This window comes from Cherax quadricarinatus, chromosome 4 (genome assembly GCF_038502225.1).
Source record: "Cherax quadricarinatus isolate ZL_2023a chromosome 4, ASM3850222v1, whole genome shotgun sequence".
Classification (NCBI taxonomy): Eukaryota; Metazoa; Arthropoda; class Malacostraca; order Decapoda; family Parastacidae; genus Cherax; species Cherax quadricarinatus.
In genome coordinates, this window is record NC_091295.1 from 38318505 (window position 1) to 38340513 (window position 22009).

Here is a 22009-nt window from a genome sequence, read left to right on the forward strand (position 1 = left end):
ATGAGGGTATCAAATGATTTAGATGAAGAAAAATTGGATATCAAATTAGGGAGGAGTATGGAAGAAGTAAATATTTTCACATATTTGGGAGTTGACGTGTCAGCGGATGGATTTATGAAGGATGAGGTTAATCATAGAATTGATGAAGGAAAAAAGGTGAGTGGTGTGTTGAGGTATATGTGGAGAGCAAAAACGTTATCTATGGAGGCAAAGAAGGGAATGTATGAAAGTATAGTAGTAAAAACACTCTTATATGGCTGTGAAGCTTGGGTTGTAAATGCTGCAGCGAGGAGGCGGTTGGAGGCAGTGGAGATGTCCTGTCTAAGGGCAATGTGTGGTGTAAATATTATGGAGAAAATTCATAGTGTAGAAATTAGGAGAAGTTGTGGAGTTAATAGAAGTATTAGTCAGAGGGCTGAAGAGAGGTTGTTGAGGTAGTTTGGTCATTTAGAGAGAATGGGTCAAAGTAGAATGACATGGAGAGCGTATAAATCTGTAGGGGAAGGAAGGCGGGGTAGGGGTTGTCCTCGAAAAGGTTGGAGGGAAGGGGTAAAGGAGGTTTTGTGAGCAAGGGGCTTGGACTTCCAGCAAGCGTGCGTGAGCGTGTTAGATAGGAGTGAATGGAGATGAGTGGTATTTGGGACCTGACGATCTGTTGGAGTGTGAGCAGGGTAATATTTAGTGAAGGGATTCAGGGAAACTGGTTATTTTTATATAGCCGGACTTGAGTCCTGGAAATGGGAGGTACAGTGCCTGCACTTTAAGGGAGGGGTTTAGGATATTGGCAGTTTGGAGGGATATGTTGTGTATCTTTATACATATATGCTTTTAAACTGTTGTATTCTGAGCACCTCTGCAAAAACAGTGATTATGTGTGAGTGAGGTGAAAGTGTTGAATGATGATGAAAGTATTTTCTTTTTGGGGATTTTCTTTCTTTTTGGGTCACCCTGCCTCGGTGGGAGATGGAAGACTTGTTACAAAATATATATATATATTTTTACACAGAGCGAGTGAGTTATACAAAATGCAATTTGCACTATATGGAGAGCAACTTTTAAATATCAGTCACCATGATTTGGCATGTATTTTGTCTTGTTTATTAGTTAAGTATCTATATGGGTTCATTACCTTCAGATTTTAGCATTGATATTGTTTATGAATGTTTAAGAACTCATCAGTGGAGTTGCTTCAAACACACTTGCCACACTTGCCTTAGCATAAAACACTAGTCTGTATTGTTTGCTTTGTGACCTTTCTTATTTTCAGGATAGTGCTATTTTTCGTATGTCAGACCTATCCATTAACACACCAGCCACAGATGATGTTTCCAGTCCACGACCCAAAGGCAGACATAATTCTTATGATGATGATGAGCCAATACTTATTAAAATAAAACGCAGAGATCCCGATGGTAAGAAGAGTTATTTCATTAGTTTAATAAATTTTTTGCATGTCAGACCTTTTGTTCTTGTTATGAGGATAGTGCTATTTTTCCTGTAATGATGGTTTGGACATTAGAGAGTATGGAGAAAAATAGGATGACTATGAGGGTACATAAGAACATAAGAAAGGAGGAACACTGCAACAGGCCTTTTGGCCCATAGTATACAGGTCCTTCACAATCCATCCCATTAACAGAATATTTGCCCAACCCAATTTTCAATTCTACCGAAGCAATAAGCTTTGATAATTCTATTAACTCGCGTGCAAGTCCCACTCAAATCCAACTCCTCTCACTCGTGTATTTATCCAACCTAAATTTTAAACTACCCAAGGTTTTAGCCTCAGTAACCCTACTAGGCAGACTGTTCCAGTCAACTACCCTATTTCCAGACCAATACTTTCCTATCCTTTCTAAATCTAAACTTGTCTAATTTGAATCCATTACTGCAGATCTGGGGTGGAAGGAAAGATGGATAGGAGTTGTCCTAGGAAAGATTGAAGCTGGGAAACAGGAAGTTTTGAGTGTTAGGGGTTTGGACATCCAACAAGTTTGTGAACATGATGTTCGAGTATGAGAGGTATCCTTTATGAAGGGATTCAGGGAAAACGAGCTAGCTGGATTAAAGTCCTGGAGGTAGGAAGTACACTGCCTGCAATCTGGAGGAGGGCAGGGATGTTGCAGTTTGGAGGGTCATTGGAATTGTGATGTTGGTGCCCTTCTGATAGTTATTGAGTGAGAGGCAGCAAAAGTGTTTTCTTTTTTGTTGGACCACCCAACTTCAGTGGAAGATAGCCAGTGTTAAAAAAAAAATACATGACAATTTTGCATCAGCAATAATTAACTTCATTAGCAGTCAGTTTTCTTAATAAATATCAGTAATAATCATTGGTAAGCAGTAATAATATGACAATTATTGCTATCAGTTATCAATAATATTCATTAATTAATTAATTGATTCAGAAGTCAACATTTTTCTTTTCAAAACATAATAAACACAAGTTTTGAAAACCCCACATTATTTCAGGCAACTAGACAAGGATATTGACAGATGTTATTCATAATTATCATTAATCATTCTCCATGGGAAAGTGGAACAGAATTCTCCCTCCGTAAGCCATGCGTGTCATAAGAGGCGAGTAAAATGCTGGGAGCAAGGGGGTAGTAACCCCTTCTACTGTATATGCAGTATTACTAAATTTAAAAAGAGAAACTTTCGCTTTTCATTTTGGGTCACCCTGCCTTGGTGGTATACAGCTGGTTTGTTGAAAGAAGAAAAAAAGAATTACTAATCATCAATATCATCAGAGCTACTAATCAGTAATCATTGGTCACCATCAACATTAATAATCACCATGATCAGTCTATATTAATCATCACTATTTACCTTAATCAGTCATAACTATCATCATCATCAACCAGCCACTGTGTCTTCCATTAACTTCCAAGTTGTGCAGCACTTTGTATTTATTATTGCAAAGTAAAGGAGCAGTAATAACATTAAAGGAAATATCACTTTGATGTGATGTTGAGCTATAAGAGTAAAAGTAGTGTTGGTGAAATGTTTGTGTTATTATTGGATTCACGAGGAACAGCTCAACCCATAATGGTCGTGTTGTGCCTGGAAATTAGTTATAATCTATGGAAGTTGATGGCAGCTTCAGTTCCCTAGATCAAAACCACCCCTCTTCAAGGGAGGGGGGTGTATATAGATGTACCATATGACGATTCAAATGGGTGATGTGCCATCTTACATAAGAACGTAATGGAGGAACACTGTGGAAATAAATGGTATAAAATACCGACACAATGGAAATATAAACACGTATGCAGTATAATGTGATCCTTTATTGACAATGTTTCACCCACGCAGTGGGCTTTATCAAGTCACAAACAGATCTACCTGGTTGAAACATGCATGAGTATTTATAGGATGAGAATGCTAGGTCAGGTGGAGAAACCTGCATGTGACAATCTTCCGAGTAGATAGTCTAAAAACTTGGGATTGGGTAAGTATACGAGTAGACCTTCTGCAGTGTTCCTCGATTCTTATGTTCTTATGTGGGATAGTGATGAAGTTTCTTGACAAAAGGTTCAGCTATGTTATAGAAGCTGTTGTTCTGGTTAAAGTTGTTGGATGTACAGATAAGTGATGATTCCAGGGTTCTTTGGTATTGAGTGTTGTCTTCTCTGGCAATGAGTCTTGCATTTCTGTAATTCAATAAATGGTTGTGTGAATTTTGGTGTTAAACACAGGCATTCCTTGGATCGTCAGATCTGTCTGCATACTGGTGTTCTGAAATACTTGTTTGGAGGTTTCCCCGATGCATAATTTGCTGCAGTCCAACAACTTCAACCAGAACAACTGCTTCTATAACATTTCTGTAGTTGCATTTCTGTAGTTCAATAAATGGTTGTGTGAATTTCGGTATTGAACACAGGCATTTCTTGGATTGTCAGATCTGTCTGCATACTGGTGTTCTGAAATACACTGGAACCTCGCCTAACGAACGCATCGCATAACGTTAAATCTGCCTAGCAATACATTTTAACGCAAAAAATTTGCCTCGGCTAGCGCTAAAAAACTCGCTCAACGCGGTTCATTCAAGACTCGTCCACGTGCAGCCTGAGCCCACCTCACTTGTTCTGTGGGTGCCAGTGTTTACAAGCCAGCCACCGCAGTCGCTTCCAAGCATACAATCGGAACATTTCATATTATCACAGCCTTTTTAGTGATTACACCTGCAAAATAAGTTACCATGGGCCCCAAGAAAGCTTCTAGTTCCAACCCTACAACAAAAAGAGTGAGAATTACTATGGATATGAAGAAAGAGATCATTGCTAAGTATGAAAGTGGAGTGCGTGTCTCCGAGCTGGCCAGGTTGTACACAAAACCCCAATGAACCATCGCTACTAATGTGGCCAAGAAAACGGTAATCAAGGAAGCTGTTCTTGCCAAAGGTGCAACTTTGTTTTCAAAACAGAGATCGCAAGTGATAGAAGATGTTGAGAGACTGTTATTGGTGTGGATAAACGAAAAACAGATAGCAGGAGATAGCATCTCTCAAGCGATCATATGTGAAAAGGCTAAGAAGTTGCGTGATGATTTAATTGGAAAAATACCTGCAACTAGTGATGATGTGAGTGAATTTAAGGCCAGCAAAGGTTGGTTTGAGAGATTTAAGAATCGTAGTGGCATACATAGTGTGATAAGGCATGGTGAGGCTGCCAGTTCGGACCACAAAGTGGTTGAAAAATGTGTGCAGGAATTCATGGAGTACATAGACAGTGAAGGACTGAAACCTGAACAAGTGTTTAATTGTGACAAAACAGGCCTGTTTTGGAAGAAAATGCCAAACAGGACATACATTACTCAGGAGGAAAAGGCACTCCCAGGACATAAGCCTGTGAAGGACAGACTTACTCTGTTGATGTGTGCCAATGCTAGTGGTGATTGCCTTTATTGGTGTATCACTCAGAAACTCCCAGAGTGTTCAGGAAAAACAATGTCCTCAAGGCTAATTTGTGTGTGCTGTGGAGGGCAAACAGTAAGGCATGGGTCACTAGGGACTTTTTCTATGACTGGTTACACCATACATTTGCCCCCACTGTGAAAAATTACCTAATTGAAAAGAAATTAGACCTTAAGTGCCTCCTGGTATTAGACAGTGCTCCTGGTCATCCTTCAGACGTGGCAGAGTGACTTTCTGCGGAAATGAACTTCATTAAGGTGAGCCTCCTAATATCACTCCTCTCCTGCAGCCCATGGACCAGCAGGTCATTTCCAACTTCAAGAAACTGTACACAAAAGCTATGTTTGAAAGGTGCTTCGTAGTGACCGCAGAAACTCAATTGACTCTAAGAGAGTTTATAGGTAAGGCTTGGGAGGAAGTGACTAAGAGGACCTTGAACTCTGCTTGGAAGAAACTGTGGCCAGAATGTGTAGACAAAAGGGATTTTGAAGGGTTTGAGGCTAACCCTGGGAATCCTATGCTAGTTGAGGAATCCATTGTGGAAATCCTTGGGGTTGGAGGTTAGTGGGGAGGATGTGGAAGAGTTGGTGGAGGAGGACAATGAAGAACTAACCACTGATGAGCTGCTAGATCATCTTCAACAGCAAGAGGCCACACCTGAGGAAACTGCTTCGGAGGAGGGGATAGAGAAATTGAGGAAGTTGCCTACTTCAAAGATTAAGGAAATGTGTGCAATGTGGCTTAAAGTGCAAACATTTTTTGATGAAAATCACCCTCACACAGCTATTGCAAGCCGTGTTGGCAACCTGTACACTGACAATGTTGTGAAACACTTTAGGAATGTCATAAAGGAACGTTAGGTACAGGCCTCTATGGACAGATATTTTGTGCGACAGAGGTCCAGTGACTCTCAAGCTGGTCCTAGTGGCATTAAAAGAAGAAGAGAAGTAACCCTGGAAAAGGACTTGCCACCTCAAGTCCTAATGGAAGGGGATTCCCCTTCTAAACACTAACACCATCAACACTCTCCCCTCCTCCCATCCCATCAATCATCACCAGATCTTCAATAAAGGTAAGTGTCATGTAACTGTGCATGTCTCCTTCAGTTTGCGTGTATTAAAATTAATATTTCATGTGGTAAAAAATTTTTTTGTTCATACTTTGGGGTGTCAAGAACGGATTAATTTGATTTCCATTATTTCTTATGGGGAAAATTAATTCGCCTAACAATAATTTCGCCTAACGTTGAGCTCTCAGGAATGGATTAATAGCGTTAGGCGAGGGTCCACTGTACTTGTTTGGAGGTCTCTAGATGTTTCGCCGATGTATAATTTGCTGCAGTCCAACAACTTTAACCAGAACAACTGCTTCTATAACATAGCTGAACCTCTTGCCAAGAAACTTCTTCATCGCTATCCCACATAAGAACATAAGAATTGAGGAACACTGCAGAAGGTCTACTCGTATACAGTGGACCCCCGGTTAACGATATTTTTTCACTCCAGAAGTATGTTCAGGTGCCGGTACTGACCGAATTTGTTCCCATAAGAAATATTGTGAAGTAGATTAGTCCATTTCAGACCCCCAAACATACACGTACAAACGCACTTACATAAATACACTTACATAATTGGTCGCATTCGGAGGTAATCGTTATGCGGGGGTCCACTGTACTTATCCAATCCCTTTTAAAAACTACCCAAGTTTTTAGGCTATCTACTCGGAAGATTGTCACATGCAGGTTTCTTCATCTGACCCAGCATTCTCATCCTATAAATACTCACGTATGTTTCACCCAGGTAGATCTGTTTGTGACTTGATAAAGCCCACTGCATGGGCGAAATGTTGTCAATAAAGGATCACATTTTACTGCATTTGTGTTATATGTATTTCCATGGAGGAACACTGCAGAAGGCCTACTGGCCCATACAAGGCAGGTCCTTATCAGGACCACCCCTACCCTAAACTACCCAAGAATTTACTCCCGTACCCACGACTCCAATCAAATCCAGCCTCTCCCACTCGTATATTTGTTCAATCTCTTTTTAAAGCTATCCAAGGTCCTAGCCTCGATCACCCTACTCGGAAGACCATTCCACACATCCACAACTCTGTCTGAAAACCAGTACTTACCTATGTCCTTTCTAAATCTAAATTTATCTAACTTAAATCCATTATTTCTGGTTCTTACCTGGTTCAACACCCTCAGTACTTTATTAATATCACCTTTGTTTATCCCCATCATCCACTTATACACCTTGATGATATCTCCCCTCATTCTATGTCTCTCCAGAGAGTGGAGATTCAGGGCTTTCAGTCTATCTTCCTATGGGAGATTCCTTATACAGCAAATCATTTTAGCCATTCTTCTCTGTATGTTCTCCAATGAATCTTTATCCATCCTGTAGTAAGGAGACCAAAACTGTGCAGCATAATCTAAATGAGGCCTTATTAGTGATGTATAGAGCTGTAAAATAACTTTTGGACTTCTGTTACTTATACTTCTTGAAATAAATCCTAGTACAGTGGACCCCCGCATACCGTACGCATCGCATACCGTACAATCCGCATACCTCTCACTTTTTTCCCAAAAATTTTGCCTCGCATACCGCCCAAAAACCCGCTCACCTCCCTTCGTCCGAGACGCGTCCAATGTGCGGCCTGAGCCACGCTTACATGTTCCGCCGGTGGCATTGTTTACCAGCCAGCCTCCGCGGTAACATCCAAGCATACAATCGGAACATTTCGTATTATTACAGTGTTTTTGGTGATTTTTTCTGGAAAATAAGTGACCATGGGCCCCAAGAAAGCTTCTAGTGCCAACCCTACAGCAATAAGGGTGAGAATTACTATAGAGATGAAGAAAAAGATCATTGATAAGTATGAAAGTGGAGTGCGTGTCTCCGAGCTGGCCAGGTTGTATAATAAACCCCAATCAACCATCACTACTATTGGTGGTACAGCTGCTGCTGTACCACCGTCAGCTGCTGCTGCACTGTCAGCTGCTGCTGCACTGTCAGCTGCTGCTGCTGTTGTACCACCGTCAGCTGCTGCTGCTGCTGTAGTACCGTCTGCTGCTGCTGTAGCATCGTCTGCTGCTGCTGCTGTAGCATCGTCTGCTGCTGCTGTAGCATCGTCTGCTGCTGCTGTAGCATCTTCTGCTGCTGCTGCTGCTGCTGTAGCATCGTCTGCTGCTGCTGTAGCATCGTCTGCTGCTGCTGTAGCATCGTCTGCTGCTGCTGTAGCATCATCTTTTGCTGCTGTAGCATCGTCTGCTGCTGCTGTAGCATCGTCTGTTGCTGCTGTACCACCGTCAGCTGCTGCTGCTGCTGTAGCACCGTTGTTGGTGTGGCTTATTGAGAATACCAAGAAACAATTAACCCCAGAGGATTTGCCACCCAGGATAACCCAAAAAAGTCAGTGTCATCGAAGACTGTCTAACTTATTTCCATTGGAGTCCTTAATCTTGTCTCCCAGGATGCAACCCACACCAGTCGACTAACACCCAGGTGAACAGGGAAAAATGCCTGGAACTAGTGCTCATATTGGTGAATTTAAAGCCAGCAAAGGTTGGTTTGAGAGATTTAAGAATCGTAGTGGCATACACAGTGTGATAAGGCCTGTTCTGGAAGAAAATGCCAAACAGGACCTACAGTACTCAGGAGGAAAAGGCACTCCCAGGACACAGTGTCTCATCAGTCATTGCTGCATCTTCAATAAAGGTAAGTGTCATTTATTCTTCTATTGTGCATGTATCCTTCTCTTTGTGTGTAGGAAAATGTATATTTCATGTGGTAAAATTTTTTTTTTCATACTTTTGGGTGTCTTGCACGGATTAATTTGATTTCCATTATTTCTTATGGGGAAAATTCATTCGCATACCGAACATTTCGCATAACAATCAGCCCTCTTGCACGGATTAAGGTCGCTATGCGGGGGTCCACTGTACAGTACACCCTCGACCAGCAATATTAATCCGTTCCTGAGAGCTCATCGTTAATCGAAATTATCGTTAGTCAAGTTAATTTTCCCCATAAGAAATAATGGAAATCAAATTGATCCGTTCCTGACACCCCAAAGTATTGAAAAAAAAAATTTACCACATGAAATATTAATTTTAATACACACAAACTGAAGAAGACATGCATAGTTACATGCCACTTACCTTTATTGAAGATCTGGTGATGATTGATGGGATGGGAGGAGGAGAGAGTGTTGATCTTCTTAGTGTTTAGAAGGGGAATCCCCTTCCATTAGGACTTGAGGTAGCAAGTCTTTTTCCGGGGTTACTTCCCTTGTTCTTTTAATGCCACTAGGACCAGCTTCAGAGTCACTGGACTTCTGTCGCACAACATATCTGTCCATAGAGACCTGTACCTCCCGTTCCTTTATGACATTTCTAAAGTGTTTCACAACATTGTCAGTGTACAGGTTGCCAACACGGCTTGCAGTAGCTGTGTCAGGGTGATTTTCATCCATAAAGGTTTGCACTTTAAGCCACATTGCACAGATTTCCTTAATCTTAGAAGTAGGCAACTTCTTCAATTTCTCTATCTCCTCCTCCGAAGCAGTTTCCTCAGGTGTGGCCTCATGCTGATGAAGATGATCTAGCAGCTCATCAGTGGTTAGTTCTTCATTGTCCTCCTCCACCAACTCTTCCACATCCTCCCCACTAACCTCCAACCCCAAGGACTTCCCCAATGCCACAATGGATTCCTCAACTGGCATAGGATTCTCAGGGTTAGCCTCAAACCCTTCAAAATCCCTTTTGTCTACACATTCTGGCCACAGTTTTTTCCAAGCAGAGTTCAAGGTCCTCTTATTCACTTCCTCCCAAGCCTTACCTATAATGTTTACACAATTGAGGATGCTAAAGTGATCTTTCCAAAACTCTCTTAGAGTCTGTTGAGTTTCTGAGGTCACTACAAAGCACCTTTCAAACATAGCTTTCTTGTACAGTTTCTTGAAGTTGGAAATGACCTGCTGGTCCATGGGCTGCAGAAGAGGAGTGGTATTAGGAGGCTAAAACTTCACCTTAATGAATCTCATGTCCCTAGAAAGTCGCTCTGCCACATCTGAAGGATGACCAGGAGCATTGTCTAATACCAGGAGGCACTTTAGGTCTAATTTCTTTTCAATTAGGTAATTTTTCACAGTGGGGGCAAATGCATTGTGTAACCAGTCATAGAAAAAGACCCTAGTGACCCATGCCTTACTGTTTGCCCTCCACAGCACACACAAATTAGCCTTGAGGACATTGTTTTTCCTGAACACTCTGGGAGTTTGAGTGATACACCAATAAAGGCTTCACTTTGCAATCACCACTAGCATTGGCACACATCAACAGAGTAAGCCTGTCTTTCATAGGTTTATGTCCTGGGAGTGCCTTTTCCTCCTGAGTAATGTACGTCCTGCTTGGCATTTTCTTCCAAAACAGGCCTGTTTCGTCACAATTAAACACTTGTTCAGGTTTCAGTCCTTCACTGTCTATGTACTCCTTGAATTCCTGCACATATTTTTCAGCCGCTTTGTGGTCCGAACTGGCAGCCTCACCATGCCTTATCACACTATGAATGCCACTACGCTTCTTAAATCTCTCAAACCAACCTTTGCTGGCCTTAAATTTGTTCACATCACCACTAGTTGCTGGCATTTTTTTAATTAAATCGTCATGCAACTTCCTAGCCTTTTCACATATGATCGCCTGAGAGATGCTATCTCCTGCTATCTGTTTTTCGTTTATCCACACCAATAACAGTCTCTCAACATCTTCTATCACTTGCGATTTCAGTTTCGAAAACAAAGTTGCACCTTTGGCAAGAACAGCTTCCTTGATTGCCGTTTTCTTGCCAACAATAGTAGCGATGGTTGATTGGGGTTTACTATACAACCTGACCAGCTCGGAGACACGCACTCCACTTTCATACTTAGCAATGATCTCTTTCTTCATCTCCATAGTAATTCTCACCCTTTTTGCTGTAGGATTGGCACTAGAAGCTTTCTTGGGGCTCATGGTAACTTATTTTGCAGGTGCAATCACTACAAAGGCTGTGATAATATGAAATGTTCCAATTGTATGTTTGGAAGCGACGGCGGTGGCTGGCTGGCTTGTAAACACTGGCACCCATGGGACAAGTGAGGTGAGCTCAGGCCAAAGTGGATGAGTCTCGAACGGAACGAATAGCGTTGGTCGGGTTTTTTAGCGCTAGTCGAGGCTAAATTTTTGCGTTAAAATGTATCGCTAGTCGGATTTATCGTTATTCGATGCCATCGCTGGTCGAGAGTCCACTGTAATCTGTTAGCCTTGTTGCACACAGTTAGGCATTGCTGTCTTGGCTTTAGATTTCTGCTTACCATGACTCTTATGTCTTTTTCACATTCTGTATGATCAAGCTCTACTTCACCTAGTTTATAGCTTCAAGGGTTATTTTCATTACCAAGGACTAGTACCTTACGCTTATCCACATTGAGCTTCATCTGCCATTTTTCAGACCAAGACATTAATTTGTCCAAATTCTCCTGGAGTTTATTGGTATCCTCCTCAGAATGAATCATATGGTCGATTTTTGTATCATCAGCAAATTTGCTCATGTCATTTGTAATTCCTTCATCAAGGTCATTAATGTAAATTATGAACAACAGAGGGCCTAAAACTGATCCCTGTGGAATGCCACTAGTGACTAATCCCCATTCAGATTTGACCCCATTAATGGAAACTCTGCTTTCTGTTGGTAAGCCATGCCTCTATCCATGCTAGAACTTTACCTCCTATACCATGAGCTGCCACTTTTCTTAAGAGTCTCTTGTGAGGTACTTTATCGAAGGCTTTACTAAAATCCAAATAAACAGTATCATATTCTTTATCACTGTCTACTGCCTCAAATGTTCTATTGAAGAACGTCAGTAAATTTGTCAGGCAGGAACGACCTCTCATGAACCCATGCTGAGATTCATTAATCAAGGTGACTTCTAATAATATCAGCTATAATTGATTCTAAGAATTTGCCTACTGTAGACTTCAGGCTTATTGGACGGTAATTTGAAGGAATGGACTTATCCCTTGATTTGAATATAGGAATCACATTACCCATCTTCCACATCTCTGGCACAACACTAGTACGGATGGACGCATTAAACACACTCTTGAATGGCTGACTTGAGTTCCATCTTGCATTCTTTAAGTACCCTGGAAAACAACTCGTCGGGTCCTGGGGATTTATTTTGCTTCAGTTTGTCTATCTGTTTGATAACCATGTCCCTCGTGACAGTAATATTAGTTAATTTGAATTCATCAGGAACTGAATAATTGTTAATTTCTGGAATCTCATTTATGTCTTCCTGTCTAAAAACTGACAAAAAATAGTCATTAAATAGGGAACACATTTCCAGTTCGTTATTTGTTAGCTATCCATTCCCTATTTCCAGAAGTCCTACTTTTTCCTTCACCTTTGTCCTATACGCTTGAACTGTTTTGGATTAGTCTTTGATTCATTAGCAACTCTAATTTCATAGTCATGTTTAGCCTTTCTAATCCCCTTTTTTACTTCTCTTTTTAAGCTGAACATATTGGCCAGTAAGGGTAACCTCTCCTCTTTTGATATGCCTATAAATTCCCCTTTTCTCCCCTAATAGATGCTTTAGCCTTCTGTTAATCCATTTGGGATCGTTATTATTAGACCAAAATTCTCTCTGGGGAATGTATATGCTCTGAGCATGTTGTACATTATTAAGAAAAAAATCATAAATGCAGATCCCTTTGTAATTGTAAGTATGATCATCATCAATAAAATCATAAGCTAGATTACCCCAATCGGGATTAGACATGTTCCCCAAGTCCATTATAATTGGCAGAATGAAAATCAGGGACTTTTACCGTATTATCATTATTCTCGTATTCCCAGTTAATGCTAGAAGTGATGGATTTGTGATCACTTGCACCAAGCTCTTCAGTGATCTTCAAACTATTTACAAGTGCTTCCTTATTTGACATGACTAGTTTGAGCAAATTATTACCCTTGGTAGGCTCTGTTACACAATGCTTCAGAAAACAGTCCTGAACTGCTCCTACAAAGTCACTGGACTCCAGATTACCAGTCAAAGAAGTCCAATCAATTTGACTTAAGTTAAAATCTCCTACTATCATTACATTATTGTGTCTAGAAGCCCTAACAATTTCATCCGAAAGAAGTCTCCCTCTATCATGATCCAGGCCTGGAGGTCAGTATATTACACCTAGAATTAGGTTTTCTTGACCTACAAATTTTACCCAAAAAGATTGTTACTAATCCATCTATTTTTATACCTGTTTTTATGCAACAATTTATATTTTTTTGTACATATAATGCAACTCCCCCCCTTCCCATTATATCTATCCATGTGGAACAATTTAAACCCTTGAATATTACACTCAGCAATCATATCCTGACTCTTTAACCCTTTCAGGGTCAACAGGCCCTCTCCTAAACTTGTTCTCAGGGTCGAAAATTTTTCGAAAAAAAAAAAATTGTAAAATGACAGAGAATCTTTTTTCTGATCATAATGACACCAAAAGTATGAAATTTGATGGAAAACTTACAGAATTATGCTCTCGCACAGTTAGCGGTCTCACCAATGTTTACACATCGGCGATTCCGCCCACTTTGAGCCCTATTTTTGGCCAATTCCAAAGTACCAGTCGACAAAAATCATAATTATTTCGCTAGAGCTCTATTTTTTTCTATCAAATGAGTACAAGAAACCACTCATTTACCGATTTCAACTATCCAATAAAGTGGTCAGAAATTGGCAATTTTGCCAATTTCACACAAATTTCAAAAGATGCCAATTTTCAAATAGGGTCCAAAATAAGCAAGACAGACATTCCTGGCACTAAAATAACATTTTCTCTGTTCATTAGTCACGTCCCCAGGCCTCTCTTAATTTCTTTTGCTTTCCACTTTGAATTTTTATTCTCACAAAAAATAGAAGATCTACTGTTATGCAGACTACTGCATTAGTGTAGAAATGGTATAAATAATATCAGCGCACTTGTGAAAGAATATTAGACTCGCCAGTTGACGTGTATTGGACGCATGGAATGATTTGTTTACCTTTGAACTGAACTTTGGCAAAAATCGAACATTTCTGCTACTTTGAGCTCAGTTTCAAGGTACTTTTCATTGTGAAACCAATCAAAATCATCTCAATTTCTGTAATATGTCTTCCATTCTATAAAATGAGACCAGGAAAACTAGAATACAACCATAAGTAGCATACAAAAATACACTGCAAAGTCGCTGTTTTAAAGCAAAAAGTCGTTTTTTTTTTCAAATTATGCACTGTGCGCTGCAGGATTTTTTTATACTCTGCACACTGACTACATAGACCCATTCTTTCATATGTAGGCCTACCAGCTTTGTCTCGCTATATTCGAAGGTGCTATAATTTATGTGTACTAGTATGGCACCAACCCTGAAAGGGTTAAATCAAACCATGTTTCAGTTATTGCAATGACATTAAAGTTCCCAACACACGCTACCAAATGTAATTCATTAATCTAATTTCTTGCACTTCAACTGTTAGCATAAAATACAGCATATGTTTTTTCTTCTGCACCTTTTTCCTATTCACCTTTGCTTTTGCACAATTTCTGTAATTATCATTACCCAGTGTTACTCCATGACTGTTATTATTAAGATTCATAATATCAAAGCCTAAGTCAGTATATCCATACTCATTATTTTCCATTTTTAAACCCATACTCTAACTAATCCTAGTTTTAAGTCCTAACAACACCCTCAACTGAGCTAGCAAGAAAACCCACACCTGCCCTGGATAAGTGAACCCCATCTCTGGCATACATGTCATTTCTACTGTAGAAGTGGTCCCAGTTGTCAATAAATGGTGTTAATACCAACTGCTCTGGACAACCATTCATTTCCAACACCCCTTCTTGGTAAAATGCCACATATGACTGGGTGCCTCCCCCTTCTTCCTAATTATGTCTGTTGCTGTCCTGTACCTTCTAACTAAATCCTCACTTATATGCTTGCCTACGTCATTGCCTCCAGCACTGAGGCAGATAATAGGATTGATCCCATTACTGTTCATGATGTCAAGCTGGCTAACAATATCCTCCATCCCAGCCCCAGGAAAGCAAATCCTCTGTCTCCTACTTCTACCCTGCAAGCAGAAGGCCCTATCCATATACCTAACCTGGCTGCCCCCAACAACGTTTTTACTTTCTTTTGTGTCGTTTGTCATGTTGTTCCCAGTAGTCGATGCATATTCATCGGGTAGCATTGAGAATGCGTTTGATGTTTCCAAAACAGTTTCCACAGCAATCTCTTTCTTCTTCATTGTTTCTACCTCTCTATTTGTCTTTGTTCCATGCTGTCTGGCCATTGCCCAGGCTCTATTCTTGACCTGAGGACTCACAACAGGAGGACTACTATGAATCCTCTTGTTTTCCTCCATCAATTGCTGTATCTCTTGCTTCGCTACCTTCAATTCCTCCTTAAGCTGCTGGTAAAGTTGATTAATGGAGGGCATCTTGATAGTTATGGACACTGAAGCTTTAGGTATAGGTATACCTGGAGTTTACCTGGAGAGAGTTCCGGGGGTCAACGCCCCCGCGGCCCGGTCTGTGACTGGGCCTCCTGGTGGATCAGAGCCTGATGAACCAGGCTGTTACTGCTGGCTGCACGCAATCCAACGTACGAGCCACAGCCCGGCTGGTCAGGTATCGACTTTAGGTGCTTGTCCAGTGCCAGCTTGAAGACTGCCAGGGGTCTATTGGTAATCCCCCTTATGTATGCTGGGAGGCAGTTGAACAGTCTTGGGCCCCTGACACTTACTGTATTGTCTCTTAACGTGCTAGTGGCACCCCTGCTTTTCATTGGGGGGATGTTGCATCGTCTGCCAAGTCTTTTGCTTTCGTTGTGAGTGATTTTCGTGTGCAAGTTCGGTACTAGTCCCTCTAGGATTTTCCAGGTGTATATAATCATGTATCTCTCCCGCCTGCGTTCCAGGGAATACAGGTTCAGGAACTTTAAGCGCTCCCAGTGATTGAGGTGTTTTATCTCCGTTATGCGCGCTGTGAAGGTTCTCTGTACATTTTCTAGGTCAGCAATTTCACCTGCCTTGAAAGGTGCTGTTAGTGTGCAGCAATATTCCAGCCTAGATAGAACAAGTGACCTGAAGAGTGTCATCATGGGCTTGGCATCCCTAGTTTTGAAGGTTCTCATTATCCATCCTGTCATTTTTCTAGCAGCTGCAATTGATATAATGTTATGGTCCTTGAAGGTGAGATCCTCTGACATGATCACTCCCAGGTCTCTGACGTTTGTTTTTCACTCTATTTTGTGGCCGGAATTTGTTTTGTACTCTGATGAAGTTTTGATTTCCTCGTGTCTACCATATCGGAGTAATTGAAATTTCTCATCGTTGAACTTCATATTGTTTTCTGCAGCCCATTGAAAGATTGGGTTGATGTCCGCCTGGAGCCTTGCAGTGTCTGCAATGGAAGACACTGTCATGCAGATTCGGGTGTCATCTGCAAAGGAAGACACGGTGCTGTGGCTGACATCCTTGTCTATGTCAGATATGAGGATGAGAAACAAGATAGGAATTATTATTCTTTTTCTTTCAACAAACTAGCTGTATCCCACTGAGGCAGGGTGGCCCAAAAAGTAAAACAAGTTTCTCTCTTTAACTTTAGTAATGTATACAGGAGAAGGGGTTACTAGCCCCTTGCTCAAATAGGAATTATATTTTATATTATATTTTATATTATATTGGCAGTTTGGAGGGGTATGTTATGTATCTTTATATATGCTTCTAAACTGTTGTATCTGGGCACCTCTGCAAAGACGGTGATTATGTGTGAGTGAGGTGAAAGTGTTGAATGATGATGAAAGTATTTTCTTTTTAGGGATTTTCTTTTTGGGTCACCCTGCCCCGGTGGGAGATGGTCTACTTGTTGAAAAAAAAATTAAAGTGAAAGATTTTTTTATGCTTAGTGAAAAATACAACTTTTTTTTAAAATAACAGAACAGTATTTTTCTATGGAGGCAAAGAAGGAAATGTATGAAAGTATAGTGGTACCAACACTCTTATATGGGTGTGAAGCTTGGGTTGTAAATGCTGCAGCGAGGAGGTGGTTGGAGGCAGTGTAGATGTCCTGTCTAAGGGCAGTGTGTTGTGCAAATGTTATGCAGAAAATTCGGAGTGTGGAAATTAGGAGAAGGTGTGGAGCTAATAAAAGTATTAGTCAGAGGGCTGAAGAGGGGTTGTTGAGGTGGTTTGGTCATTTAGAGAGAATGGATCAAAGTAGAATGACATGGAGAGCGTATAATTCTGTAGGGGAAGGAAGGTGGGGTAGGGGTCGTCCTTGAAAGGGTTGGAGGGAGGGGGTAAAGGAGGTTTTGTGGGTGAGGGGCTTGGACTTCCAGCAAGCGTGCATGAGTGTGTTAGGAGCGAATGGAGACGAATGGTATTTGGGACCTGATGAGCTGTTGGAGTGTGAGCAGGGTAATATTTAGTGAAGGGATTCAGGGAAACCGGTTATTTTATATAGCCGGACTTAAGTCCTGGAAATGGGAAGTACAGTGCCTGCACTTTAAAGGAGGGGTTTGGGATATTGGCAGTTTGGAGGGATACTTCTAAACTGTTGTATTCTGAGCACCTTTGCAAAAACAGTGATTATATGTGAGTGAGGTGAAAGTGTTTAATGATGATGAAAGTATTTTCTTTTTGGGGATTTTCTTTCTTTTTGGGTCACCCTGCCTTGGTGGGAGACGGCCGACTTGTTAAAAAAAAAAAAAAAAAAATCCTCGAGTTACTATTGACATACATGTCTGCAAATGCATGGGCTTTTATAAAATAGTGTATGATATAATTTATTTTATCTCCCAAACAGGTAATGTTATAATGTCACGCTCCTCTGATGACTTTGATAATGCACACGAATCGGGTCGAGGACATCTGTTTCAAAAACAGAAGAAGCCAGGATCAAAACAGATGTTTACTGAAGTAAGTTATTTTGTCATCTTTGTGTTTACTTGTATACAGTGGTTGTTTAGACATCCAAATTAAATGAAGCAGAGTGCACAGTGTACTGTACTTGACACCTCTAGGACTTAAGTCCATCTACCTAGTTTTCTTGAATCCTAACATAAATATCACCTTTCTTGCATTCCAACTGCATGTTAGGCCATAAAAACCATTCGTCTCCATTCACTTCATATACCATACTCACACAAACCTGCTGGATGCTCAAGCCCCCTAGCATTCAAAACCTCTATTACCCCCTCTCTCTCACCTTCCTTGGATAATCCCTATCCCCCCCTTCCTCACTAGAATTATAAAAATTCTTGGTCATTCTAGTCTGCTCCATCCTTCTTTTAAAAGCTGAAGTCACCTCAACATTTCTTTCTCAGCCTTCTGAATTATACATTTGATAACCCTACACTGTCTTCTAATTTCTACACTTCAAATTCTCTACATAATATTTATTCTACACATTGCTATCAAACATGACACTTCTACTTCTCCAACCTCCTCTGTGCTGCAGAATGCTTAGTGCCATTATAAAAAATGTTGGTATCACTGTTCTGGTACAGTGGACCCCTGGTTATTGTAATTCGTTCCAGAGAGTGTGACTAAAACCAAATTTGACGATATCCGAATTCATTTTCCCCATAAGAAATAATGTAAATCCAATTAATCCGTTCCAGACACCCAAAAGTATTAAAAAAAAATATACAGTGACCTACATAGAAAACAATGAGACATGAAGAATAAACAGTATTAACATGACACTTACCTTTATTGAAGACTTATTGATGTATGGGATGGGAGGAGGGGAGAGGATGGAGGAATTACTATTGTTTGGAAGGGGAATCCCCTACCATGAAGACTTCAGGTACCAAGTCCTTTTCTGCAGTTACTTCCTTTTGTGTTTTAATGCCACTAGGACCAGCTTGAGTCACTGGACCCCTGTCGCTCAAAAAATTGTTCCAGAGAGCTCTGTTTCTGGCGTTTCTTGAACCCTTTCAGGGTTTTGGCCGTACTAGTATGGCTTACACACCAGGGTTTTTGACGTACTAGTATGCCTAAATTCTAGCGCCCTCAAATCTAGTGAGAGAAAGCTGGTAGGCCTACATATGAAAGAATGGGTCTATGTGGTCAGTGTGCACAGTATAAAAAAAAATCCTGCAGCACACAGTGCGTAATGAGAAAAAAAAACTAACCGTGTTTTTGGGTTAAAACAGTGACTTTGCACTGTATTTTCGTATGGTATTTATTATTGTATTCTAGTTTTCCTGGTCTCATTTTATAGAATGGAAGACATATTACAGAAATTGAGATGATTTTGACTGGTTTTACAATTAAAAGTGCCTTGAAATTGAGCTCAAAGTAGCAGAAATGTTCGATTTTTGCCAAAGTTCAAAAGTAAACAAATCATGCTAAGCGTCCAATACACATCAACTGGTGAGTCTGATATTCTTTCACAAGTGCGCCAATATTATTTATACCATTTCTACACTAATGCAGTAGTCTGCATAACAGTAAATCTTCTATTTTTTGTGAGAATAAAAATTCAAAGAGGAAAGCAAAAGAATGTAAGAGGGGCCTGGGGACATGACTAATGAAAAGAAGAAATGTTATTTTAGTGCCAGGAATGTCTTTCTTGTTTAATCTAGACCCTATTTGGAAATTGGCATCTTTTGAACTTTGTGTGAAATTGGCAAAATTGCTTAATTCTGACCACTGTATTGGATAGTTGTAATCGGTAAATGGGTGGTTTCTTGTACTCATTCGATATAAAAAATGGAGATCTAGTGAAATAGTTATGACTTTTGTCGACTAGTACACTGGAATTGGCCGAAAATAGGGCTCAATGTGGGCAAAATTGCCTATGCGTAAACATCGTCGAGACCGCTAACTTCGCCAGAGCATAATTCCGTAAGTTTTCCATCAAATTTCATACTTTTGGTGTCATTATGATTGGGAAAAGATTCTCTATCTTTTCATAAGAAAAAATAATTTTTTTTTTTAAATTTGGGTGACCCCGAGAAGAAGTCTGGGAGAGGGCCTGGGGACCCTGAAAGGGTTAAAAATTACCTAAAATGGGACACGACATTGTCATTGTACATTTTGCCAACACGGCCTGCAACAGCTTTCTCAGGGTGATGTTCTTTCTTTCCACACACCGGCCGTATCCCACCGAGGCGGGGTGGCCCAAAAGGAAAAATGAAAGTTTCTCCTTTTACATTTAGTAATATATACAGGAGAAGAGGTTACTAGCCCCTTGCTCCCTGTCAGGGTGATGTTCCTCCATAAATATTTGCACCTCACTCCACTTTGAGCAAATGCCCTTAATCTTTGAAGAAGGCACCGTCTTCCATCTCTTTGAACACATTGGGATTTTCAGAGTGATACACCAGTAAAGGCTTCACTTTGAAATCCCCACTAGTATTACTACAGAGCATGAGAGTTAGCCTGTCTTTCATAGGCTTGTGTCCTAGGAGTGCCTTTTCTCCTGTATGATGTAGGTCCTCTGTGACATTTTCTTCCAAAAGAGGCCTGTTTCATCACAATTGAACACTTGTTGGGGTTTGAATTGTTCAGCCTCTGTGTACCCCTTGAATTCCTGAACATATTTTTCAGCTGCATGTATGTCAGAATTTGCAGCCTCGCCATGCCTTACCACACTGTGTATGCCACTAGGCTTCTTAAATCTCTCACACCAGCCTTTGCTGGCCTTAAATTCACTAACATCAGCACTAGTTCCAGGCATTTTCTTTATGAGATCATCATGCAACTGCCTTGCCTTTTCACAGATTATCGACTGCATAACACTATCTCCTGCTAACTGTTTTTTGGTAGGTAGATAAGACACATAGGCAACGTTTAGGCAACTTTATTCTGAAGCGTTTCGCCTACACAGTAGGCTTCTTCAGTCATGTACAGAAAGTAGGCAGGAGCAGTAGAGATGTGAAGATGATGTAATCAGTCCATCACCCTTGAAGTCGTAGATTTGAGGTTGTCAGTCCCTCAGCCTGGGGAAGTTCTGTTCCAAAGTCTGGAACTAACTGAAAATCAAGCGACAGTGTTGAGACTTAAATACTGTCGGAAGGAGAGGTGCAGAGTAGTAGTAGTGAGAATGTACCCACTGGGAGGTCATGTCCCTCTCAGATCAAACAATTCTCACTTGAAAAAGGTTGTCCAAGGTGTTTTCTCTTCTGTACCAAGATGCCATTGTGTTGCAGTGTATGACGGAGTGATTATCAAATGGTATACAATACCGACAGGTTGGTAGATAAGACACATAGGCAACATTTAGGCAACTTTATTCCGAAACATTTCACCTATACAGTAGGCTGCTTCTACCATTTGATAATCATCTAACTGTTTTTTGTTGATCCACACCAACAACAAAGTCTCCACATATTCGAGTATTTGCGATCTCTGTTTTGTAAGCATATTTGCACCTTTCGCAACAACAGCTTCCTTGATTTCCTTTTTCTTGGCCATGATGGAAGTGATGGTTGTATGGGGTTTCTTATACAATCTGGCAGGCTCTGCCACACGTACTCCACTTTCATATTTTGCAGTGATGTCTTTCTTGATTTCTATAGTGTTTCTCACTTTCTTTACCAAAGAGCTGGCACTAGAAACTTTTTTTTGGGCCCATGGTGGCTTATTTAGCAGTTGCAAGCACAAAAAAGAATGGAATATTACGAAATGTATCATATGAATGCATGGGGTGAGGGTCACTCACTGATAAACAATAGCAGACTGACTGTGAATGGTGTGGGATGGTGTGTGGGGTCACTCGGGGCCACTTGTACGTGCTTGGGATGAATGACTGTTACCAAGGTAAATGACGATCACCGAGCCAATATTTTAATGAAAAAATTTTATGATTACCGAATATTATGAAATCCGACGACTACAATATCCAGGGGTCCACTGTACATTCTCCTTTTTTGCCACCATAGATAACTTCTTTACATATTTAACAGCTCCTCAAAATGTTCCCTCCATCTTCCCTACACCTCCACCTCTCCATTGAACATTTTTCCCTAAATTTATAACTGCCAGATCCGT

General features: G+C 40.7%; 1 protein-coding gene across 2 annotated transcripts in view; it reads left to right on the top strand.

Annotated features, from left to right (window-relative positions):
- Window positions 1–22009, top strand: part of LOC128684371 (bestrophin-4) — a gene marked incomplete at its 5' end in the record, with an annotated part of 131357 nt that overhangs the window by 82034 nt on the left and 27314 nt on the right. For both annotated transcript variants that reach the window (XM_070095756.1, XM_070095767.1), the window contains 2 exon segments: window positions 1268–1412; window positions 17814–17926. In XM_070095756.1, the coding sequence (XP_069951857.1) occupies window positions 1268–1412; window positions 17814–17926 (258 nt within the window).